Genomic DNA, 27,002 nt, shown 5'->3' on the forward strand with positions numbered 1-27,002 from the left:
TCAGCCCTTGCATTGTGTGCTAACCACAGACTGTACATGAGGAGGTGATGACAGACGGCAAACTGAGCGAGCGGCGACCGTGTCGTCACTTCCTGTCATCCGGACTGTTTCACATCCGGAAGGTGGGGCTTTTTGTTGCAGGAGCGGTTTGCGTTTGGAGAGTCAATGCCTCGAAATGCCCTATTAATGCAGTCACCAAGATAGCATCAACCGAGGGCAGAAATACGACTCCTACTCTGGTAAGGCTTCAGACCTGTGTTACCGGGGGCGGGAATATGAGTGTGTGTTTGTCCATAAAGCCTCTAGAGAGTTGATAACAATAAATAAGAAGCAAACCACACCTGTTTTAAGGAAGGACGAGCGACCAGCGGAGCAGGGATGACCGTTTGAAATAAAACCGGGTACAAATAAACAGTCACTACCTTGCTTTTAACTAGACTAGTCCAGCCGTTTACTCGTGTTAACGTGTCACTGTATATCACGCTATCTGTGCCTAAGCTCACTGGTAAACACAACCTATAGCATTAGACGTCACGTTTACGGGAAGTTATCGTTACGTTAGCGACGAGTCACCGTTTAACAACCAGCCTCACTGTTACTGTTAACTACACCGTTGTGTTTAATGGTGGCCGCCCCGGTAACGTTATAGGCTCATCAGTGACATAACGTCACATTTGAATATGTTTGCATCGATTTAACTGAGGCGGCGGTGTCGCGGTGCGTTAACTGGGGTCACTACTACTACACCAAAGTGTGTGTGTTACTGTTAATGAGGCTTCGTGGTGATGGTCAGCTGCCTTCACACACACACACACACACAGTCGGCCCCGTGAACTCAAGAGGAGACTCTCTCCCCCTGTTAGAGAGTTGTAACTTCGGGGTTCAGTGAAGTTGATGTCACGCTCAGTCAGTTGTTCAAATTGACTGTTGCGTGTTGTGTGCGTGTAGTAGCCTATTTATTTGTTGATAATTACCTCAGCTGGCTTTGTACTGAAAAGTTTTCCTTCCGACAACGACACACCCAAGCTGGCTCGTGGTTTCTTCAGCTAACGTTGGTGTAATCCTAACTGTCAGCAAAACGCCCAGTGTAATAACAGTGGACAAACAATAGCCTAGTAACAGCGTTTTTCTTATCCATTGTGTGAAGCATGTGGTTAATGTTGTGTGGCATAGTGCTGTTATTGCCAAGTGTTAGTGCCTCTATGTCTAATCTACTAAATTATCGTTGTAACTTTACTTTGTTGGGACCTCTGCGGTGCCTGGACCCTGAATTTGCCTCTATAGTATAGTATAGTATAGCATAGCATAGTGAGCCTGGAGGCAATTCAGTCACTATCAGTAAAGTTATGTTTACATGTTAGCATGTCCAAAGGCCGTTGGATGACAAGCATGTATTTAGTGTTGAGTAGAGACTCTTGTGTTTACTGATGCTCCACTTTGCAGGTGAGTGTAATGTTTTCAGATTTTATCAGCTCTTTTGTTTGGAGACAGGTTGAGGATAGTAGTGGGAAAGCACTCACCTATTCCATCTGGTTAATAATAAAAAATACTTGTTGAGGTGTCAGGAAAAGGGACACATATAGGCTAATTCATTACCCAGCTTCATGTGTCTCCAGTGTAGAAAAGGGTTACCGGTAGGCAATCTAAAAACAAACAAAAACTTTCATAGTATTTTCTCTATTCTCTTCTTTACTGAATGGATACAGGATACAGGATTTTGTGGTTCAGAAATGCATTAGGGGTTTGCTCCACTCCGGGTTTGTTGTTTATTCAATAAGTGCTGTGATAGAGCAATTGATTACTCAGTCAGTGCTTTCAAGCTTTCACCAGAGGTCTGTACATTGCTTCCCTTAGGCAGTATAATTCATAACTAAAGCTTGTCTGTTGTCACCAGATTGCACAGTGCAATGGCAAATGTGGCACAAGGCAATGAATCACTTGTGTAATATTAAGTATATCCCAAATAAAGGGTGAAAGCAGTTGAGACACATCATTTCATTGTCCAGTGATCATTTAGGCTCATTAGAGACTGTGAGTACGTAAGTGGGTAAATTGTTTTTCAATGAAAAGCAAATAAATACTGCGGCTTTGTTTTATTAAGGCAAGATAAAGGTGTTATATGTGTCTAGATTGTTTAATTGATTTTCCTGTTATTGTCTTGTATTATGAGGTTTGTAACGATTAAACCACTGATCTGCTTAGGGCCTTTTGAAAAGCTGCCGAGTGGGTTTGTGTGTGTGTGTGTGCTGCGGTGGAGTTTGAAGTAATGTTTGAGCGTCACAACACAGTTGGCCTCATTGAGAGCCAAGAGCTGTTACGATTTGTACCTTTATCCACTGGGTCATATACTTTTTAGATTCCTTGGTTTCCAATTAACATGCAGCAAGTGAAAGCTATACGCTCAACCAAGTAAACAACCCACTGGATATTTAAGCAACTGAACAATTGACTTATGAAATTTAAACTTAAAACCTATGTAATTACAATGAGATAACAATTAAAGGCAAGTTAACTTAACACTTGTGAGATTTCCAGTGCAATGGTTGTAAACAGGGGAAGCAAATAGATTTTCCTGGATTCATCAAGTGAAGAAGACTTTGTTGAAACAAGAAACAAGCTTGATTTGTTTCCATCTATTGTCTACTTAACCATGCAGGGATGGGGGGGGTTCTGGGGGCTGGAGCCCTCATCCAGAATAGGGCGCAGGATTCACCCTGGACAGGTCGCCAGTCCGTCACATCGCCGACACACAGAGACAAACAACGTACACATGCTAACATTCACACCTACAGGCAATTTAGAGTTGCCAATAAACCTTTGGGCTGTGGGAGGTATTGTACCTGCAGAGAGCACACAGGCACAGCGACAACATGAACATAATGAACTCAGAAACCTCTTGCTGTCAGAGCGCTAACCACAGCACCACCACCACCACCCTTTGATGACTTTGCACAATATTAGTTAAAGTGGACTTGCTAATAAGTTGAGTTTGTGAGGGTTGACCGCTTGCAATCAGCAGAAAAGATTGTGAATAATGAGACAAGTTGCCACTCTAGCAGATGTTTAAAAGCCTCGGGGGATACTGTCAGTTTGGGTGAGATCTCAGACTCTAAGTTGATAATGACTGTGAAGTGCGTATAGTTCCAGTACTTTCTCATAACCTCTTTAGCAGCTGGAAAAAGTCAAGATTTATAATGAATAAATAAGCAAGGAGAGAGAGGTTTCCAACGATTCAGTCTGAAAAAAACTCAGGTGTAATACAAGCTTTGTTTGGTGGCAAACCACCATTTACACATCTGGAATGACTTGCAGCCAGCCTCTCATAATTAAGTTGTGAACTGAATGCTGATTCCAGCACAGTCACAACAATTTCAGGCAAACAAATATAGGAATTGTCTGGCAGTCCTGTCTGACTCTAGGTTTTTAAAAGCTGATGTGCACAGTTTTTTGAGCTATTTATGAGGTGGTATTTTTTTATCACTACATCATCTGATTATTTAGTGTTTTCCCCATGATACCATATTATTATTTCTTTTACAAACTGCTGTTTCAGACTTTTCAGGACAAAAAGCCCCCAAGTCATCGTTTCGACTGCCACAAGAAGTAAAAAACACCCCAGGAAATTCCAGAGTAATACAATAGAGCTGTGCTTTGACTGGCATTGACCCACTCTGGCAGCATTGTAACCCCTTCATGTCAACAACAACACATCTGGATTGTCTCCAATTGTGGTAAATTACAGCTGTCTGCATAGTTGTGACCTATAGCATACAGTGACGTCAGAGAGATGTTGTGAATGAGGCTGAACTGGCCCTACATTCCTCCTCTTTCCCTTTCGTGAGCGGCTGGGTGTTTATTTTCGACCATATCTTCGTCCTCACTCGGATGACTTTCTTAATGCCAAGCACTGTTGTTCCTTCCTATTACTGCAGCTTATCAGAATGAGACAAACATTTTCCGCAAGGCTTCATTTCCCTCATTTTGGACGCAAGCGAGTTGGTTCGTATCTAAAAGCTCCATCTGCTTCTCTAATCGGTTCTTCATTTTCTGATGAGGATCCTGAATTACCTAGGTTCTTGGGGTGTAATAGCACTGGAGTCAGAAAGCCATCTGCTAATGATATTGGCAGTGGAAGTGGAGGGCAAGGGCAAATAGACCTATAAGGTTTCTTTTTTTTTCTTTTTTCATGGATTGGTAAAGTGAGTGATAATGTGCAGGAGATGGGGTTGTAGATAAGTGCATACCAAGCCGCCATCAATTGTCTGCTTTCTGTCAGTAGGGAGGAAAGGAGTTTTATGTATTTCGTGTGACTCTCAGTAAATTACTATGTGAACTGTGGTCGAGGGTTTTAATAAATCCTTGCTCCTATGCAGAATGCACAAAGAGGGGTCATACTTTAGAAATTGCCTCATTCAAGACACATCTCCCAGTGGTCATTTGACAGAATATAAGCTCTATTTCACAATACGTGTTTGACAAGTGCGTAGATGAGTTATCTTTCTTTTTGCTCACTAATTATAAAAAGATTTTTTTTTAAGAAAGAAAGGTATCTACAATTACAATTTTTCCACACTGGGGAATTCATTATTTCTAGGGTAGAGTGATTCTTCTCCCTCAAGGCTGCCAATTTGACATACTGGCATACACAGTAGATAATATCATTGTTATGTGTATGTGACCAACTGAAAAACACTGCATCCTGTTTTCTACAATTAAGAGGAACAAGTTTATGCAAATATTTATTTGCAGAACACTATAGTAACTCAACTTTTTTGACGCATGAATTCCCCTTTACTCTCTGCTGGCATCACATTGGTTACGCTTCTGTTCTGTCTATGGTCAGGTTTAGGCAACATATCCTTTCTCTCACAAGTTTAGAATTAGACATTATGTATAGGAAAGGCAGGACATGGAACAAGTTGATGCTGTAATCATCCTAATTACATATCCATCTGATGTGCAATATTACATAATGTAAAAGTGACACTGAACAATTGGTTGTAGACTATGTGGTTGTTATGCTAACAGAACAGGTACAACGGAACATTATCAGACTAGATTGACAAAATGTGAAAAAAACACAAATTACTTACTTAACAAACACTTCTAAAACACATTAGCTGTAGAAGTTTGAATTGAAAGAATTTATAAGCTCCCCAAACATAAAAAATGTCTCTTTGTAACTTTGCGTGATGCTACATTAGCAGTATTATCATTAACAGTTATTTAATTTGCATCTACAATACAAGAGCCTTTGGCACTTCACTTCCTCTTTAGGACATCCTGGACACTACAGTGACGCAGTATTTAAAAGTGATTAGATGAAGCACTACATGAGATAGCTCTTGGAGATTAATTGAACAAAGAATGATCCTCATCTCAAAATGTTTCTGCTAGACTGATGAGTATACAGCTGTTGGGCCACGTCGCAATAGAAACTTTAGCTCTCTTAAAGCAGAAGTAAGCGATCCGGTCGTTTTGGCTAATGCTGCGTTCCAGGCAGGCTTTTGAAACCGTAAATTACAGCTTCAAGTCACGACTTACGACTTTGTAGCGTTCCAGGCAACCCGCAACTCGCGTTTCTCCGACCTGTTGCCTGTGAAAGTGCACTATAACGGCCACTCGTAACTTCCGACCTGTGAAGTTGTACCAGATCGATCTGGTACGACTTCACAGGTCGGAAAATCACGAGTTACGGGCTGCCCTGAACGCACCATAACTTCTTGTCAGCCGATGGAGTTAGCAGCCCCCGCCCTCGTCATGGATCTATTGGTCCTCGTCCCTACGTCACCACATTCACGCGCATCCCTTCATGCCGTTCTCTCTCCTCATTGGATAAAAATTGTAGGATACAAGAAAAGTTTTCTCCTCGGCTCAGAGCAGAGCAGAGGGACTGAGAGACCCGTGTTTCAGTCCAAACACTCTATGTAAGTGATTGCTGTCGGAAGATATAACTAGTTAAGACTTATATTAACTCAAAAATATCGCTTACTTCTGCTTTAATGACGAAACAAAGTTTTGCAGTTGAGTGTCTCATTTCTATTGTATCATTTAATTTCCTTTGTGTAATTGCTGTATCTCTGCTCTAAGCAGGAAATCAGTGTGGCATGGTTGTAAAATGTTGAGAAGTGACCTACACAACGTTAGGTTAACAAGCTTGTCTGTCATTTAGCACATCACACAGCATGCCAACACAACGTTGTCAGGTTATGATCCAGAGCCAGACAGAGTTAGTTGTCATGTAAGCCATATAGTGCGTGCTCTGCTCATCACTTGTGCCTCTTGACTCGGCCTCTTTGTACGCTACACACCTGCACTCTGAATGTTCTCTCCTCCAGACAAGGCTATCATTTCCCCCAACACATAGTGAGCGGTTTGTCTCAGCCCATAAATGTTCCTCTGTGCCCATTTATGTATAAGTCGGTGATGAAGACAGGATGATTTCACAGAGCAGTTTATGCCATTATGTCTGCTGTGTTTAGCTTTAGGCTACACTACGCTCTGATGTTCCAGCATGGAAATATTGCACGGCAGAATCATTTTGACTGCCCCTGCTTTTGAAAACGTTAGTGTGCCAAGGAGTGAGGTTTACAGTCACCATAGGCCCCATGAACATATCTGAGTTGTGAGGGAGCGGGATAGCGGGGGATGTGAGGTACATTTTCCTGTAGTACTGTCATGGTTACAACTCGGCCAATTTTAAAACCATGATGACACCACGGGCCCCTAGCATGGTGTAGGTGGTATCTACAGCCTGTTGTGATCCTTGTAAGTAAAATAAAAAAATAAAGAAGGAACAAGTTGGAGATAAGTAGTGGGCAGTTTGGAGTTACTCATCAGGAACGAATGGATTTGTCAAAGAATGCTGACTGAGGTCTGAACTCGTCTCTCCATCCACCCTGACTCAGTCCAGTGGAATGCATAGGTAATGGGGGGAAATCATGAATGTTTTCATTATACTGCATCTCAGGGTTCCTACGCAAGTATGGAAAGTATGGAATAATATGGAATTTGATTTTATACATTTCCAGGTCTTAAAAAGTATGGAAAATGGAAACTATTGTATGGAAATATATTTATCTTAATATACTTATTCAGTCTTATTCACATTTTGTATGCGCTATTGTAGGCTACCTAGCTACAATCTCCTGGAAATGATTTGGTTACATAATGGCATACAAATTCAGAATAATGAAAACAAATGATTAATTGCATGATTTATTAACATGAAACACATCTATTGGCTCAAATGTCACAAATTATTTGATTTTTTTTACTGAGACACTGCAAAAACTCAAAATCTTTCCAAGAATATTTGCCTTATTTCTTGTCAAAGTGTATAATTTCTAGTCAAAACTAATCTCTTTCACTAAAAATAAGACTCATCACCTAAAAATTAACTTGTTTTTAGATCATTTTCACTTGTTTCAAACATACGAGTCTTATTTTAAGTAGAATGAGATTTGTTTTGACTAGAAACGACATTTTGACTAGAAATAAGACAAATATTCTTGGTAAGATTTTGAGTTTTTTGTAGTGGAAGTCCGGAAATTAGGGTCTGGAAAAAGTATGGAATTTGGAAATGTAAAATGTGTAGGAACCCTGTGCATCTGCTTCAGGGATGCTTGGAAAGACATCACTTATGTGTTTCAGTCTACCCTCCCAGAAAAACCTTCCTGCATTACAGTCTCATTGTGTAGTAATGTATATGCTCAAGACCTCGCTGCAGTTGCACCAGCTGATTATTTCCACTTCAATAGGAAAGGAAAAAAGGGGGTTAGAATATAGGGTAGATGTATTTGAAAAAGCTTCCCACTTAGTGTTGCTGAAGTAGAGAGGATTGTTGCACAGAGAGGATTTAGCTGCCCAGTTTCGTCAAAGGCTCCTCTATATGCGCTGGCCAAGAGTAGTTAGTATGCACTGCAGGGCGCTTTTTGAAAAAACCTTCCTTGCTACTGTGTACTAAAAATAAAAAATAAAAAATAATTTCCCTATCTTCACTGGAAATGACCATGATAACTGCTACGTCTTGTCTGAATACATTTTTGCTGTGCCTCTGCTGTTATTTGCTCTTAAATTATGCATTGTTTGTAGCTGTGTGATAAACAAACCTTAGGATCTGGAATCCCAGTTGCTGTGTGTTACAAAAAAGCCATTCTCGCTGCACGCAAATCCTTACTGTGGTGTCTCATCTAAGATGTATTCTTGTGGCCACAGCGAGCTGAAATTATGACAGTGTGGATAGGTAGCTGCCCAGTAAGCAGGGGCTCAGCCCTCCCTCCGTGTTTGCAGTGTAGTACAAAAACATTTTCAGTCCAGGAGTAGTAGAAAGTGAATGGGACATTTGAGTTCTGCAACAGCAGTGAGGGAGATTGGCTTTGTTTTGCTCACAGCAGAATTTTCAAGGAACTGTGTGTTTAGACATAACAAGATATAGCGGTGGAAAATGAAAAGGGTAAAAGAAATTGTCCAAGTACGTGGAATATCACAACACTGTCGGAGGAAATTTACCACAAATATGTCCTCTCAGATGACATCACATCCTGTAGCCTCACATTGACAATTCACAGTGCATTGCTGCTACATCGTGGTATTTCAGTTCAACCACACCTAGGGTCACTTCAGAGCATTTTGTTTGACTCATTTTGGCTAGCGCTCATGATGAGGGGAATGGTCACGGTGAGCTAATCTCCCTCTCAGATCGCTGGGATTTGAAGGTCCCTGTTTTCTCCATTAGATGGGGAGTAAATGCCCTCACCCCTGTGACCTGTGGAATGCAGAGAGAGAGAGAGAGAGAAACCAGGTTCTCTGCAACTAGGATTCGATTCAGATAGTTTGAATTTCCATAAACCAGAATTCACATACTACTGCTTCACTCAGAGTGGAATATATGAATCTCAGTGCATTTGCAATTTGACCATCACTCTTGGAGCAGGGCTCAGTGGCAGACATTATTCATTTCTGCACACCAGTCAACATTTTCATGCCGTTACAATCAGCTGATCTAGATGAAATGATTTGTAATGGATGGTCATGTGACTTTGATCGATGCCTAATCAATAAAAGCATACCTGGGAAAAGAATGTGGATGATTTTGTTCTCGTGTACAACTTCAAGAAAATTGCCTGTTAGTGGGAAGCGGTTGCAATGACACAGGTTGTTAGGCTCTGTCTGTTTGCTGTGATCTTTTATTAGTGTCGGTGTGAGTCCTGGCAAACCTTGGCGCGCCCTTGCCAAGGGTCTTAAGATGAGTCAGGGGGGAACACTAACCCATTCTCCAAAGGGAATATTAATGAATTTCTGTAGCCCACACTGCACTTGTGTCATCTATATTTCAGGAGCTCAGCAGCCAGAGTGGTCTGTTAGGCTTTACCCCTCCTGCTCCGTGAACCAACACCCCCCCCCCCCCCCCCCCCAAAAAAAAAAAAAAAAAAAGACTGCAGACTGTAGATCCATATCTGGGTCAGGCCTAAATATTAATTCCTCTTTTGTCAATGCCCTCCATTTTACCCTGCAAGCAACTCGTGTTGAAGTGCAGCTGGTGGAAATATGGCAACCCCACCCCACCCCACCCCCTCCAAATGTGTGAACTTCCTTTGGAAAGTCTGCACTAAGCACTTTCTTGTGCATGGTCTTTTTTTTTTTTCACCTTCAGTTTGTTAATTGTGATCACTTTATACATAGCATTGGAAACTGCGCGTACATGCGCACAGTGAAGTGGGTTACAAGTAAATAATTGAAATGGTGACCCCATGCATACATGCTGCCTCGGAATGGCAGAGTTTGTCACCGTGTCTGTATTTGTGTGGATATGCTTCATATGAGCCCTTTCACTGGCCTGGTGATTGATAACAAAGGCAGGAAGAGCACAGGTCAGACTTTGCATCCTGGTCAGAGAGAGTGGAACGGAACCGAGGTGCCACATCCTCAGCATCCTCAGTCTTCAGGCTATACGGTGTCTGACCTACGGTGGCTATGCTGAAGAGGAGGTCAAGTTTGATGCAAATCACATGTTGTGCTTTTGGACAATGTAAGGAAATGTTGCAGCAAAAGTTCACATGCACAACTACTTTTTTGGTCATATAATCTGGCATGTTATTGACTCATATATAAGGACCATGTATTGTTATTAAAGGGATAGTTCACCCAAAATTCAAATTTCGACTAAGGGCTGGGAGAAGTTTCAGAGTCCTCCGTGCCTTCTCTGAGTTACAGCGGGGCTCCGTGCAGCACTGCATGTCCATATGACGGTTGCGAATGGAGCTCACTTTTCTTCGTCCAAAAAGACACGCCAAAAAACATCCAAATACCTCCATAGTGCTCGTCTGTAATGTCCCTCTTGTATTGAAGCCCCAACATGAGAAATTGTTCCGGAAAAAATTAAATAAGTTGTTTTAAGCTTGTTTGTAGCGGAAGCTCCCAGTCTTGCTCTGCCGGAATCTCGCGCGATTTGCGGAGCTGTGAACTGGGTGTCAATGCAAATCGCGCGAGATTTGGACGGACTAGGAAGAGCAGTGCTGGGAGCTTCCGCTACAAACACTGGGACTCAAAACCCACCTGTCCAAAACTGCATTTTCCCTATGAATATCATTTTAACCAGATTTTTTTTAATCATCATTTTTTTACTCTCTATTGTTCTTATTGTTTGTGTTCCGCTGTTTTTAACCAATGTATGGTGTCCTTGAGTGTCCAGAAAGGTGCCTATAAATAAAATGTATCATTATTATTATTATTATTAAAGAAGGCAGAGGGATAACTCCACGTAAGACATAGCAGAGAGAGAGAGATAAGTGACAGGGCGTCATACAAACCACTGTGTCTATTTTAATGCCCCATTGATAACCTGCTGATCATTATGAGCCTGTTTTCATTAAAAATACATAATCAGTAGATCATAATTAATGCTAATTCTATATCACCTGTGGTTAGTACTCTGGTGTCTGCAGCTGAGAGACGGGCTGCGTGTGCTGTGTAGTGTAGTCCCACCTAATTGAGTGCAACAGGCCACTGAAATAAAACAACGGGTGACCTAAACCTAACCAATTCTACATAGCAAAGAGATTGAGTTACATACTGCCTCTTATTAAAATTCTGTTACATTCTGGGCTTGAAATAGGCACAGGTTAAACTATTGTGGATCCAGATGGAAAAACGGTCCTTCTCGGGGCATCCAGGTCATTTACCTGGTGAAGGGCATGCCATTTAGTGCTTAATTCTTGCCGTGGTGGACCGGGTTAGAGTCTGGCATGTGGCCCTTTGCTGCACGTCATAAACGCAACCCTCAATTCTATGACTGGCACGAAGAAAAAAAAGCCTAAAAAGAAGTACTGTAACCTGAAAATGAAAGCTGCTCTGTCTCTACTAACTTACTTTCTCTCTGAATGATAATTCCTATACAATCACAGCTCAGCTTTAATTTGTTGTTGGTTATTTTGTGAGGAGCCTGACTCCAACTAGGTCTTGACCCAGTCTCGTTTGTGTTTTCTCTCTGTCACATCGGTTGAACACTGAAATGATTTGTCTATTGTTACAGAGACGTGGCTTATGAATAATGGTGTGAATCAGCACAGCGCTCCCATTAATATGACATCTCAGAAGGAGAAGTAATATGTTTCTTTTCAAAGATGGAGGTGAGATGATTGGGAGGACAGAAGGCCTAGGGGAAGATGAGGTTGCTTTTTCCAAGATCTGACAACAAGCTCATTGAGTTGTCTGACTGAGAGGCCTCTCAAGATACCAAGTCACAGTGTCTGGTTCCTTCGGTTCCCAGCTCAAGATGACAGTAGATTGTATCAGTACAATCAGACATCTGCTCGTCTGTGTATTTAACTGCACATAGCAGGCAGTGAGGTGAGTTTGTGGCTGGATGTTCTGTTACAGCGGTTGCTGATTGTTGACTTATCTAGCAGGATTCCCAAAGGGTGGAGTCCAGATAACAGTGAGTTAAAACTACAGACAGAACTGTGTCAGTGGGGAAGCCTGCAGAAAGTGATGAGCTGTGACTCCTGCTGCATTAGGAGCAAAGATTTTTTGCTGCTTTGTTGATCGTGAAGGGTTAGGATACTTCTTATGACGTGATATCACATTTTCTGTCATTGACTTACAGCTATTGACCATTGCAATGAAAGGCAAAATGCCAGAGCCAGTCTCTGAAGGATTAAACGCTCATTAAACAGCCATCAATGGCTGTTTAACGATCATTTTAATGCCGTGTACCATTAGAGTCAAACTAGGGATGACCCGTATTGAAGTATTTTGCCAATTTCCAATCATTTTTATGGGAATGTCAACTGAAGCTGTAAATATTGCAATTGATATGATTATGATATTTGCATTTTGCACCGTTTGAGCTAACCTACTTTACAAGTTATAAGAAATATGTTGTAGAAATTACAACATATAAAATCCGTTTCCTTTTTTTTTTTAGAAATTAAAAGTAAAAGTAAACCAGAAGTTCAACTAACATACATGTTTAGGTGGATTAGACAGAATGATACCATAGTGAAACGTGTGTTTATGTGAAAACATGAACACACAAGATATTCAACAAATTGCATCTCCATCATGAAGTTATTTAAAAGCTGAATTGTCCTCTATGACCAAGGATAAACAAAATAGCACTTTGTGGTTGCAATGTGTATATAATCATCCTCATATCCATGTGATACAGCCCATTTCTGGCCATGCAAGTCAAGACAGGACAGGCCAACATTTACAGCACACTGTAGGAAGATATGTCCGACAGAGATGAAAGATATTGGGAAGTCAGGCGAAAGCAATTGAGTCTGAGCTTTCACCCTCCGAGGGCAGGGCCTTTACAGAGCAGATAGATGACCAGTGACGTCTATCTTCTATTGAGGGAGTTTAGGAATGCATTAAAATAGGGCATCAAGTGCTAAATGCCTTCTTGTAGCGGAGAATGATAGCTTCATTACTACTGATCAGCCACAATGACCTTTTGATGGCGAACTTTATAAAGTTCTAGGTTTCATGAGCAGGCAATTTAGCACTTTAATGGGAAGGGTGGGGGTTAGGATTCAAGATTTGTTGGAGCAAAGCCTAGAGCCTTTGGCGCAGCAAGTTACTGTCACAGTGAAAGCTGTTAAGTAACAACTGCCATCTGTCCCTTCAGTTGTCCGCACACCTCTCTACTCTCTATGCATGGGGTTTATTTACTGTAGGCACTGATCTGTTTCCGCATTTGTCGTTCACAGCTTGTGTCAGAGAGCGTTTGGGTGCGAGGAAGTGTTTGCGTGCATGTGTGTGCGCGCGTGTGTGTGAGAGTGTGAGAGAGACACAAAGAAGAATCCAGCGATGGCTACCAGTAAAGGAAAAAACCAGAGCTCTCTGGCACTGCACAAGGTGATAATGGTGGGCAGCGGAGGCGTGGGAAAGTCAGCCCTCACCCTGCAGTTCATGTATGATGAGGTGAGTCCACACAGTCCCTATAAACAACTTAAATTATAAACCACTCCATTATGTCCACAGCAGATCAAGGAGCAAGGCTTTCAACATTTAGCATCAGCCCTGCTGTTCTTTGTCTGACCAGTTCACTTTTTTTTAAATCCAGTCTTCTAATTTAGATATCACTCACTGGATAAATAAGCGTGCTATGGTAGGCTAGACTAAGTAAAAACTTTCTGTAGAGGCTTCCAATTTAATGGCCTCCTTTCAGTGGTTCACCAACAGAGAGCTTTTAATGTGAGGCAGTCGCAAGAAACGTTCAGTACGAAATGGTTCAGAAAACACTGAAACCACTATTTGTTACATGAAAGTGAGAACATGATCGCGAGACCAAAAGTGGCTCTTACATCACAGAGATACTCAAAAGGTTGACAACATAGGGACTGTTATAAAAAAGGACACTTTTCTCAAGTCAATTGCTTCCTGGACCACAGTGATTTACTACGACAGGAGCACTCAACACAAGTGAGGGCAGACACAGTCACAATTTAGCCCTGCTGCCCGGCAGCATATCAATAGCATTTTCAATCATCTGTCTAATTATGTGGATGAGGCCGAGGCTCCACCATAGATACTTATGGGTTGTTAGTAGTAGTAGTAGTAGTAGTAGTAATAGAAAAGCATAGTGGTAGGCTATTATTTGTACATTTTTCTTTATAAAGGTTTCATGAATTAGTTAGCTTCTACACAATAACTTAGTAGTCAGTGAGTACTGTATGCATTTACTGTTCATACCTTAAAGGGATACATCACCCAAAATTGATAATGCACCAATTTTCTACTCACCGTCATGCCAAGGAAGGGTTGGGAGAACTTTCAGAGTTATCAAAACGCTTTTGGAGTTCCAGGGGGGGTCCGGCTGGCAACAGATTTTCATATAATGGCAGCGGATAGTGCTCACTTTTGAATCATCCAAAACACACACCATGAAACATCCAAATACCTCCATACTGCTCCTCCTACTGACCCAAATGTCCTGAAGCCACGACATGAAAAAGTTGTTTGGAAAAAAATAATTTGATCTCTGTTTTTAGCCCTGTTGTAGTAGCAGCTCCCAGTGGCTCTGTTGATGTTTGTGCACATGCGCGAGATTTGCTGCGAGATGTTCGTTGGTCGTTGTAAACCATTGGATGTACAGTATGATGTAAACACGGAAGGATCTCGCCGCAAATCTTGCACATCTCGCGCAGCCACTGGGAGCTACTACTACAACAAGGCTAAAAACAGTATGGAGGTATTTGGATGTTTCATAGTGTGTGTTTTGGATGATTCAAAAGTGAACTCCATCCGCCGCCATTATATGAAAATCCGTTGCCAGCCGGACCCCCCCTGGAACTCCAAAAGCGCTTTGATAACTCTGAAAGGTTCAAACCCTTCCTTGGCATGACGGTGATTAGAAAATTGGTGAATTATCGATTTTGGGTGAAGGATCCCTTTAAGGTTGTTTTAATGCAACTGGTAGAATTGTGTTTGGGCTTCTGAATATCTAAAGAAATTACATCTCATCCCCAGTTTGTGGAGGACTACGAGCCCACCAAGGCAGACAGCTACAGGAAGAAGGTGGTTCTGGATGGGGAGGAGGTCCAGATTGACATCCTGGACACAGCGGGCCAGGAGGACTACGCTGCCATCAGGGACAACTATTTTCGCAGCGGGGAGGGCTTCCTACTGGTCTTCTCCATCACAGAGCACGAGTCTTTCACCGCCACCGCTGAGTTCAGGTACTGATGCAAACAAGCAGATTCAAGCACCTATCTCAGCTTCACTCCATGCCCATCGAGAAGAGGATGATGAGTTTTAGACTGCTGTATTGGTGCAGCATAATAATCACTTAACATACAGTGAAGTGTTTACCACCGCTGATATGATGGATGCCATTCTAATTAATTTGTTACCTGTTGTGGTATGTAGCCATAGTGGGTATACGACCCAAAGCAGCAACTTAAAAAGAGGCATGTCCCTTTTAAATTTTTTTTCTTTTGCCTGCATTCTGTCTGCCAGTACCAGATTGTAAATTAGTAATGCAAATCCAGGTAAGAGGGTTGTTGATGAGCTCTGCATTTGGAAAATAGACCATGCACTTCAGCTTTGCTTTAATGATGCTCCTATAGTGTGTTATGCAATATTTGTAAAGAGAGGATGTCAGTGTGGGTCTGTTGTGGCAGGAAGGTTTTGATAGGATTTAGACAGCTTCGCTTCATCCCCAGCATGAACAAAATACCGAAGCTCAAATGCAAATTGAGGCAACAGCACTGTAGAGTCATGCACACCTCCAAAATTTTGATGAACTAGAAGTGAGTAAGCAAAGCGGCTGCGGCTGCGGCTGCATCTACCTGAAAGTGGAAAAAATCAAAGAAAGCTCACTTATTTACATAAGTAAAACTGGCAAACGCACTAAAAATACACATTCTGTTGTGTGCCGGCAGAGAGCAGATTTTGCGAGTGAAGGCAGAAGAAGACAAGATCCCTCTCCTGGTAGTAGGGAACAAGTCAGACCTGGAGGAGCGTCGGCAGGTGTCCGTGGATGAGGCCCGGGGGAAAGCTGAAGAGTGGGGCGTCCAGTATGTAGAGACGTCAGCCAAGACCAGAGCCAACGTCGACAAGGTGCATCTACACAGGAAATATGATTGAATGATGACCTATTAAACATCACCTTGTATATATCACTATAATAATCAATGTACTTTAAAATTTTGGATTTTTATCACTTCTTTGTCAGATTTGCATGTCATGACAGCTATGAAGTCTAAACTCTACCAATGTCTCCTTCCTTGCCAGGTATTCTTTGATCTGATGCGAGAAGTACGAGGCAAGAAAATGTCAGAAAACAAAGACAAAAATGGAAAAGGAAAGAACAAGAAGAACAAGAAGAGTTTCAGAGAGAGATGCTGTTTACTTTGAACTCCTCATGGACCATAACACCCTACAATACAACTGCGAGGTTGGGGGAACAAAGCAGAGTGTCCTTGCCATTGTCATTCAAATGAAATTTAATCTTTTTTAATAGCTGGTTATAGTTTTAATGTCTAGAACAGTCCCAACCACTTTTTTTTGTTGCCATTTTTAATTGATGAAATCTGAGTAACTGTTGCATTGGAAGATAACCACTGTTGTGACTGTGACTGCAGAGCTTGATGGCTCATAGTAAGCCGATGACCAAACTGCCAGTGACACTAACTCTGCTGCTCAAGACAGTCTCCACTGTTTAACTCAGCGATTATACTGCCTTTGACTTTGGTTCAGTGTGTTTTACACTAGAATTGTTGAGTCTTTGTCGAGTAAACGGTGTGCTTTATTTCTTTACCTGCTCATAATCTTAACCCGCATATTTTCTGTCTTTGTATAGACCCTTTGAGTCTATGACCATCATTGTACAAGAACTCTAATGCTGCTGTCTTACATATTTGTAATCATTAATGATGACAGTGTCCTGTCTGTAGATGTTGGCCTCGTACATTCATCTGTTCAGCCTTGTGTTCATTTTTTTTGCATGTTTTGATATGGCCGTTGAAACCGGAAGTTTCGACTATTTTCATTTTCGATGACGCTTTACCATTTTTGTTTGTAGTTCATCCAGTTATTTGCTATTTTCTGATGTTAGAAGAATCATACAGTGCAATCAAATAGTTGTTGCCAAACAGGGTTCTTTTTTTTTCCCAGTACCAGGCCTTACATGATTACTACAATTCAATCATGAGATGCCTAGAATTTCTTCAGGAGGACTATTGCAAAGTGAAATCTTTCATAACCCAGAGTCATATGTAGAAGAAAAAATCCTGGTGGGTATTTTAATGTGTGCTTGGTATTTTGAGGCTGTGAAAAAAAAAGGCTGTGATGTTGCTGTTGTTGTAAGTAAATGAGCAATTATTGAGAGGGGAGAGAAGACCTGGTTTTCTTCATGGTGCTTTACCATGTTCGTGCAATCTGGCCTTTTCCAACTCTCTTTACTGTGCACATTACTTCCTGTTTTACATGAAGTTTGGAGCCTTTGCCGGTCCCATGCTGTAAGACAGGTGTTGACAATCCAGGAGGCCGCCGTGCTTCTGGTCCACGATGCCATTCTAAGCAGTCGCTGCTCATCGATCTGAACAATTCTGATGCTCTTTTTCTTTTTATTCCTGGGTCCTTTGAACAATATGCACTACATTGCCAATACCTAAGAAGTGGACTTCATGCTGACTGGTGTCACGCTGGAGATTTTGAAACAAATTGTGCCAACAAAATTACAACAACAAAAAAAAAAGAAAAGAAAAAATTACACTATGTTTGTGGATGTACTGTGTGTGTGTTTATTATCGGAGTGCGTGTGTGTGTGTGTGTGTGTGTGCGCATTTAGCAGAAAAGCCCACCACCTCTCTGTGTCTGTGTGAGTGAAGCTTTGATGAGGGTGCCAACTTCTTAACTGTTGTTTAACCCTTTGATGCACAACATGGGTCTAAAGTGACCCGAGTGAGTTTTTTTGTGCTATATCTTTGCGAAAAATGTATTTCATCATATAGAATTCCAGGTATTCCTCAATTAACTTGTTTTTGATCATAATACATCCTTATTTTATTTTTTACTTTTTCACTTTTTTAATAAAAACACATTTTGTATCACTACCCCTCTAATGCGCAACATGGGTCTAAAATGACCCACATTCATTTCCAATGTGATTTCATGCTGAGTGATAGTTTCTTTGCTGTAACTTTTGAAATCTATCTATTTTATGATTGAATGTTCCAAGTATTATTTAATATATTGTTTTTTATTAGTGGGGTCATTATTTCCATTTTTCATTTCTTACTTGTGAACAAAAATGAACAAAAATGTCTCAGTGAGTGGACCAGTTGAAAAAACAAGTATAGCAAGAATACTTTAATTTTAGCATTCCCTCACTATCTATACCAACAACAGACCATTGTTTCCTTGATTATCAATAATGACTAGTCATTACTTGTCCTTTTTCCCCATTAATAGCTCTGTTGACATATTCTACTGTGGTCAACAGCTAGCCATAGTTTATTCTATCTGAGTAGGCTATTTCAATGTTATATCTTTGAAATCACTGCACAGTATTTATCATTTTCTTCAGTAAATATTCTTTTTTAAGCACATATAATCATATTTACTTGTTTTACAATTATTCCAATTTACCTAAAGAAACATTTGATGACTCATTAAAGATAACTGTGCATAATTGATAAGGCTTTAGTTACCTTAAATAAGTAGCTACATTACTTGTCATAAAGGGAAATACCTTAATATTAGCAAGTTAGCTAACTTTTAACATGATGACATGTTCTAGCTGGTGACAACAATAGAATAATATTCTATTGTAGACACCAGCTAGAACATGTCAACAGCTACTTAGCTAGCTAGCTGGTGACATGTTCTACTGTAGTTAACTAATACAGTAGAATGTAGAAATGTCAACTGCTAGCTAGCTAACTGGTCCACTCTCTGAGACTTTTTGTCTATTTGTTCATAAAATAAGAAAGTAAAAATGGAAATAACACCCTGTACTAATTAAAAACAAGATATTCAAATGATACTTGGAGGATTCAATCATAAAATATATTGATTTTAAAAGATACCACAAAGAAACACTCACCCAGCATGAATTCACATGGAAAATGAATGCGGGTCATTTTAGACCCATGTTGCGCATTAGAGGGGGTGTTCATATGTTGTGCATCAAAGGGTTAATCAAGTGCTACAGTGAACAAGATGTTTCTACCACTGCCTAAACCATTCTTTGTAACATGTCCTTCTTTTTTTTCTTTTACCTCCTACTACTGTGAGTATGCTTTTATCTCTCCAAAGTGAGAGTGTTGCTCAATAAATGCTTTGTTCTTTTTAAATACGGGCCATTATTATGTCTGTAAAACTGTCCAAGGTTCACACGCCACTCGGCTACACAGGTGCCACCCAGATCCGATTTTTATATTTCATTCAACCACAGAAGCAGACATGTTACAATTGGTACAAAACAGTTAGAAACCCTCTCAGTAAGTAAGTCAAAGATAATTGGCTCCTTCCATATGACTTAGTGCTACATATTGCCATCCAATGGCTGGTGGAGGTATCGGAGCTGCTTAATGTATGGACACTGCAGTTACTTAGGCCTTAACCAATGAAGTGAAATGTTACGGTTGTCATTTCTTGTTCCCTTTGGGGCATTCCGTGTCCCAGTTTAGTCAAATAACCCACCAGTTACTCACTTTGCATTGATTGTTCCTCTGCCATCTAGAAAAGGCTGCCAACGGCCTGTTTTTCTTCACTTTGACAGTGATGTACAACCATCATTTTTATTAACCTTACATGCTTATCTTTTATGACAGGAGTGGTGTAACATCATCCTCGAGATGAACCAGTCGTGGGCTGTCATCGCTGAAACCCTAAGGGGTGGTCCGGTCAGTGAGGCTCATTTCGCAACATGAAAATTGGGTTGACAACATCACCAGGCAAAGACCGACCATATATCACTTTCAAAATAGTTTTCTAGCGAATGATAGTGAGTGTCCTCTGTTTGTGTTATGTAAAAGGAAGGCAGCATCACCGACTTGTATGAGTTAATATGAATATATGTCCCCTGTGGCCAAATATTAGAAAGCAGTGTGTGATCCGCTCGTTGGATACTGATGACCACTTCCTTCTAAATCCAAATAAGAGGAATAAAAGTTGGCAAACAAATGCCCACAGCAGTCCTGCAGGGACAGAGTTTATAGTGACCTCATTCTGCTTTATTTAAAAATCTCCCATAGTAATCCTGTAGGAATGGAGCATTCACAGTGATATTTCTATAGCCTTCTGGGAACAGAGAGTCCATCTTTTCCAGCACTATTTTAGCATTAAGTCCCCTTTGGTGTCGACACTCAAGTATCCCTCATGTCCTCAAATCAATTGGCTATTTGTTAGCACTGCAGTGGCTCCAGGCTGTGCATCTTAAAAGCCTCAGAGATAAGACTGTTACTTCTCAGCTCTTTTGAGATGAGAATTGTATATTTACAAGTATTGATCGGACAGGCTAACACCAGGTGAATTCCTAAAATTCAGTGTTCACCTTTTTTTTTAGAGGGGGAAAGTGCTGAGAAACAATTCTGAGGGAGTTTAAGCCGCCTGTAGCATTAATGGCAGCCACTGTGCATGCTTCACATAAACACACTAATCCCCAGCAATTTATATCACTGGTGAAAACCCACCAGGTTTTTATGAAAGCCTGTGGCAGCACTTCCACTAGAGAAGCTAAACATGTCACAGCTCTGATAAGCACATTTACCTGCCTGACACTCACCTCTGGATTCCCACCGTCCCGCCTCTACCTCTAAGTAGGCAGATTAGGTGGTCTGTTAAACCCGCAGGACGGCACTTATTTAGAAATATATGAAAGGGCAAAGTGAGTCAGGCTAATGACCGATGCAGTGTCACCGGCACACTCTTGGGTCTTTTATCATTTTGTAGAGAGGGGCCCCCGTCCTCTGAGTAACCCTCATTATATCAGAGCTAATGTTGGGGATGAGGATGTTCAAGTGATAAAGCACCATCACAGTCCTTCATTATACAGAAAGAGAAACAGACTCTGTGGAATTGTGCACGACCTATAAGATAAATGCAATGGACAGAGAATAACTCCAATTTTAGCGACTGTGCCATATCCTGCTGTCTGCACTGTGCGTCTCACAGGAGAGACATGCATGTTCACTCTTTGACCATGGGAGGGCAGTCTTGCTATTCTGTGGGGCCCATGTCTGCTGCATCATTAGTCCTCTCACCGAGCTTTCATCCACTACTAGGCTTCATTCGAAGGGGACTATTGACTGACTGCAACTGAATGTATGCTTATGTTTATCGGCTGCTACTAAACAATCTGTTCATGCAGAATTATGTTTATCTATTAATTACACCAGCATTAGAGATGCCACTCTTTGTTTTTCATTTTTATAAATCAAGAATAACTTTACTAGGGCAAAGTTAATTTCAACTGTCGGGCGCACACTGCACTGAAAAAGAATAAGAAAAACAAACTTCATCTATATGTCTAATTTCCAAAACATATAGTGTTTACTGTACACTCATATTCAGTGTGTGAAGCAAAGAGTACATAAACAGTCAGTAACTTTCAACGACAACAGTGAGCCGTCACACTGGATCACACAAAAATCGAACAAGCATAATCGACATGTATGGCAGCTGCTGTCACCTTCAGACAAAGATACAAAACCTATGTGGACACTTAATGGAGCATTAGCCCATAAAGTGCATTGTGTAGATATCATATAATAGTATAATAATATAATAGTAACTGTCTACAGCCTCACAATACAGCACAAACAACTGTCACTGGAAGAAAGTAAGCCCTTGTTAACCATCGACCACGCTTGCCGTTTAAAAAGAATGAATTGCTCCATCAGCAAATCTTCAGTGCAGATAGTGTCTTCTTATGTTATCCATGCTTTTTCTGTTTCTGTGTATGTGTGTGCCAGTACACACTGTACAAAAAGATCACCGTGACAGTATACTGGCATACAATGTAGTCAACCACTGTGCTCACCACCACATCTAGCAAGATACATCAATATTATACGTGTTGAGGTCCATGTTAGTTCCTTAATTACTAGACATGTTGTGTTAATGATCAAATCAGAGCATTGGGATTAAAACAAAGGTTGGAGTACAGATGATTTTTGTACATCAAATAATCAACAGTCAGCGACAAAAAAATATAGTTAGAGACGTTACTTATTTTTTGACATTATTCTGTGAGCATTTCTGTTAGTATTTCCTGTCTGTACACCATCTTGAGATATATTTTTATTTTGAAATGCGTGTTCGAGGAGCAGCATCTGCTACGTAAATTTGTTTTAATTTTTGGAGGCTGAATATGAGCTTTTATGGTGAAATACTGGGTCGTTTTGCATCTCTTAGCCTCAAACAGTTATTTAACAGTCTAGAGGGGAAATCAGTCTTTGGTGGAACTGCCAGCGACTCATAAAATGTGACAAAGTGCCCGAGCCAGAAGCTGTTTTTATATAAAGGTTCACAAGCCAATAACACTGGGAATCACTGCTTTAGGGCTTGGCCACAGAGGACAATTGATAAAGCATATAGGGTGTGTTTCATCTCTTCCTGTAAAACACTGTGAATGCACTTCAACTTCGTCACATAGAAGGTGCTTTTGTCTGTCTTAATGAAAACCTGGAACTTGATGCGGTGTCCTGAATGAGTTCACCGAATGATGAAAGAAGAGAAGACTAACATAGCTGTGAAATTGTATAATTGTTATTTCCTTTTCTGGTCAGAAATGGATTAGTAATGGTTCACACTGTCAAAGCCTGTGTATGTCAGTCTAATTACACCTGACTGATGTTTGTTAGAATGCAGAGTTGTTAGAACCACAACTAGAAAACAGTAATGTTAAGATATAGAAAACATATTAAACAAGCACCTGTTTTATGTAGGAGCAGCTCTTACTCCGGCATACCACCATGGAAGTTAATTGTCAGAGCAGTGGCTGGCAGTATATACAAATTAGCACTGTCCTCCTGTAATCAGGAACACAGAGGACACAAACACATTATCAGGATCTCATGTAACTCTTGACTGCGCTTTAAATTAATGAAAGAACCAGCCTAGCAAGACCAATTTGATGTTTAAGCAAACAGTGTGAATCAGAGTATGTCATGCAAATCACTGCAGTTGCAGGTTATGTGTTCAATTAAAAGCTCGTCCCATCTTCATCAGACCTGATCGAACCTTCACTTGGACCAATAACAACATGACATGTAAAACGCTGTAGGGAGACACATCCACTTAGCCTGTCAGAAATAACTTTTAGAGCATTTACACTTATGAGTTCATATAATTGTTAAATCTACTCTAATTGCTTCATCATTTTACAAAATAATAGGCACACTCTGGAAGCGTACACCTAGTAATTCAGGAAATGTTCTCCAAACCCATGTTACATATTTAACTATGAAGCAACTTCATTGGCATATGCTGACAGCAGAGAGTTAATATTCCCAACATTCTTCACATGAATCTGTCTATTCTGCTGTTCTTTTTTTCCCCACACAGTGATTCAACCTATATGCAATTTCTGAACCCTTTACTGTTGTAAACAGTGTGTGCCATGGTTCTTTCCTGGGAACAATCCTCTGGTGCATGCTCCTCGCACTGAATTGAGAAAAGAAAAGATCTGCTGACAATCACCATGAACCACATGAGAGGACCACATAAAAATGCAAACATTGTAGGCTCCCGGTTAAATCTCATAAATTTAAGACTAAAATGTCCGTGGTAAAGTACTTTTGCATTCATCATCATAATACTATTTGAGGTATACTCACCACATGAATACTGCTTTCCTTGTAATCTGTTCCGTTTGGAAAACGCTTATTTTTTTTCTTTTCTGTGTGTGTTTTCCAAGGCCAGCTTGCCATTTTGAACGCAGTATAAAAGTGAGATTGCTCCATACTTTTTTTTTTGTAAAGAAATCACAAATCCCTTGCATTTAAATGAGCAGTCTTACACCTGATATGTTTCATCTTGAGCCTCAGTTGTCCCACCATCTGTGTCCATGCAGCTTCAAACTGGCTCCAGAGTAAACAAAACACAGTTTCACTTTTTTATGACATGCTCGTATTCTTATTTTCTCTTAAATTATTTGTTAGGAAAGTAAACATGACAACTCCATGGTTGGAGCACAGGGAAAATATACAAGGCACATCAACTCCCAACTTTCAACTCCTTATCAGTTAATATTAATAAATACCTTACAGTATATAAACACATAATAAATGTACTTGTGTTTGTAAGCACATAGAAACATTCTGAGTGTATTTAAATATAGCATTTGTCAATAACAACATTGCCTTTTTATTTTTTTTGTATTGTTTCACTACATTGTCATTCAATATCCCTGTGTGCACCGGTCTCCACATATTGCCGCTCACAGGATCGTAGTTGCTGACAAATAGATTGATAAGCACTCACATTGCCTTACAAACATATTTAATCTTTACGCGCTTCTTATTAATAGCTATTACATAATGGAGGATAATGGATACCAGAAAGCCTGAGTAAAGATTAATGTCTTTAAAAGCATGTTGCCCACAAAAACATGAGAAGACCTTCTCTCTCAGGTTGTACAGCTATTAGATATATATGCAGTGTCTAATTTTGAGTGTCAGAGTGTAATTGCTGATGCCCGATCAACTGTGGTTATAGCTTGATTAAATATTCACAAACATGAGGAACCTGTTGCAACATAACTGAACAAACATATGTGCTCTCATGCATGTTGAGCTGACTGGTTGTGACCTCTGCACAGTCTGTTTATGCAATAAATATGATGAGACTGAGAGGTGTATGAGACACCACACCACACTCCAGGCAAAGCTGTCACCCTGGTAGCATTCAATAAAGGGTGTCAATGATATTAGAGGCTTTTTAGCCAACTGTCACAACCATATTCAGGGGATAGTCAAGACTGCCATTGAGAGGTGCATGAACTGTAAGATGTAGCCATCTTGCACAATATCAACCACCCTCTCCACAGTGTATAGGCTACTGCTGTAGGTGGCAGCCATTGTCTGATACTCACTGCAATGCAAGATTGAGAGGTTCAGGAGGTCTTTTGTCCCCACATTTATCCATCCATCGATGTACTTGCAATGCAACACGCAAGGGTTGTGGCAAGAATAAATTGAAAAAAGCAATAATTACTCCATCCATAAAGATTCCTGGAAGAAAGCCCTCACATCCATGATAACATAATTCATGTCAGAGGTGGATGGGTGGGCTTAAAGTGAAGATTCATTAGTAGCTATATATAATAGCGAGCAGCGGGATACAGGAGTACTGTTCACATTTATCTGCATGAGGTCCGTGGGCAGTGATTGCATCAGGAAATTATGTTGCTATGTGTGGGTCATTAAAGAAGAGTGAATTCAGGGGCCATAGGGGTGTGTTGTTAGGAGCCTCCACACAGCAGTCCTCCTTGTGCTGCAGGCATACTGATGCTACACCTGCCTGACAAGTATGATGAGATATGAGCAATGTGGCAAAGGGGATGTGGTGTAAAATCTTGCACCAGCTTCAAAAAAGCTGTTTAAGTTACAGCTGAGATGGGGGGGGGGGGGGGGGGGGGGGCACTTCAGGCTTCATTTCGAGCCTACAGCTGTTCAATTATCTCAGAGGAAACACGTTTGCTACTCCATCCATTTTTTATGCGCTTTATTAAATGTGTGAACGGATGTTACCCCGCTTCCTGCTAAGTGACCACTCATTGTGTTTGTTAGGGAGGTGCTGACCCAACCAGCCGCTATGGGATTAGCTGAAGTTTGGTTCCACAGCTGCACTTTCGATCTCCATGCTAATCAGCAGGCTTTCTGTTCCCCAATTGCTTTCCTACTGGATGGCCTTTTGTGCACTTACATAGCAATCTCCCTCAGGTATTAGGGTGCACCGTAAGAAGCACAAAAAATTTACATAGCATGTGCATGGAGGCTGGACAATTAGGTGGTCATTATGTAAGCATGGGTCACGAGTATAACTAAGATATCAAACAGTTATTCAAATAAGATATTGGTCTTTCCCAGGTAAAATTCTATCCATCCAGGTCTCAAAGGACTCATAGGCAACCTTCTGGCTTGTATTGTAATGTCCAATGTGATTTATCTTTTCTGTTGTAAAGTCCATTGGCTGCATGGCACTGTGACATATGAGCTATAAAAGGATTCAGATGAAGTTAAAGATGCAGCAGTGACTGCAGGCTGCTGAGGAAGGCCATATCCTGCTCACGGCCAATCAAACAAAACTAAAACCTTCACAAGAGAGTCTCCAGTGTAGATTTCCAGGCTATCTGTCACTCTACATAAATGAGGCAATGGGCACATCACATTTGCATTTTGTTTCTCTGAAAATGTAGCCTAATTATAATGTTTGTTATGTGTTCAGTGATGCACTTGACTTGCATGAAACCAAATATGGCCAAACAATGACCTGTTCTCCTTATCCAAACAGGAAATGAAACACATGGATGTTTTGACACTGTTCTTGACACTGTTAGTGTTAAAACATGACACTGCTAATATAAAAACCTGCTCGAAAAAACACCATAGTAACAAAAAAATTAAGAAAAAGTAACATCATAGAGGCTATGTTATGTCTAATTTTCCCGATTTGAGTGACGTCGCTGCCTTATGGGAATGGTATCATGCAGGAATTCATGCATTTTCTACATGATTTTTGGATGGACTTGAGAAATAATTTAACTAACTTTCTTGGTGTTTCATAGGCTATATCCACCATGGCCTACTAACTAACTAACTAACTAAATAACTAGGCTACTGTTTTTAAGCGGAAGTAGCCTACGTCACTTATGGTCAATATCTTTGTCCTGTTTAAAAAAGAAACCTTGTCAATTTCAAGGTATCTCTCTTGTAAGACCTGATTGTGTTCCTGATTTTTTAATGAAAAAAAAAAAAAAAAAAAAAAAAAAAGTTTGGTTCCTTTGGCAACCCGTGACACATCTGGCTGCGTGTGCCTCCGAG

General features: G+C 40.7%; 1 protein-coding gene across 1 annotated transcript; it reads left to right on the top strand.

Moving 5' to 3' along the window:
• Positions 1–33: 33 nt before the first annotated feature.
• Positions 34–19,297, top strand: LOC311004987 (ras-related protein Ral-B). The gene is made up of 6 exons (XM_083997250.1): positions 34–239; positions 13,215–13,428; positions 14,977–15,185; positions 15,891–16,068; positions 16,243–17,871; positions 19,147–19,297. The coding sequence occupies exons 2-5, from the start codon at positions 13,315–13,317 to the stop codon at positions 16,363–16,365; spliced, it is 624 nt and encodes a 207-aa protein (XP_083853376.1). The 5' UTR covers positions 34–239; positions 13,215–13,314; the 3' UTR covers positions 16,366–17,871; positions 19,147–19,297.
• Positions 19,298–27,002: the final 7,705 nt, after the last annotated feature.

This window comes from Trachurus trachurus (genome assembly GCF_905171665.1).
Source record: "Trachurus trachurus genome assembly, chromosome: 21".
Classification (NCBI taxonomy): Eukaryota; Metazoa; Chordata; class Actinopteri; order Carangiformes; family Carangidae; genus Trachurus; species Trachurus trachurus.

Excerpts from the sequence above, each read along its gene's own strand:
- LOC311004987 (XM_083997250.1), top strand. The coding sequence starts at position 13,315 with ATGGCTACCAGTAAAGGAAAAAACCAGAGCTCTCTGGCACTGCACAAG. Across the intron at positions 13,429-14,976 it reads TGCAGTTCATGTATGATGAG|TTTGTGGAGGACTACGAGCC; the intron begins GTGAGTCCACAC and ends TCTCATCCCCAG. Across the intron at positions 15,186-15,890 it reads ACCGCCACCGCTGAGTTCAG|AGAGCAGATTTTGCGAGTGA; the intron begins GTACTGATGCAA and ends GTGTGCCGGCAG.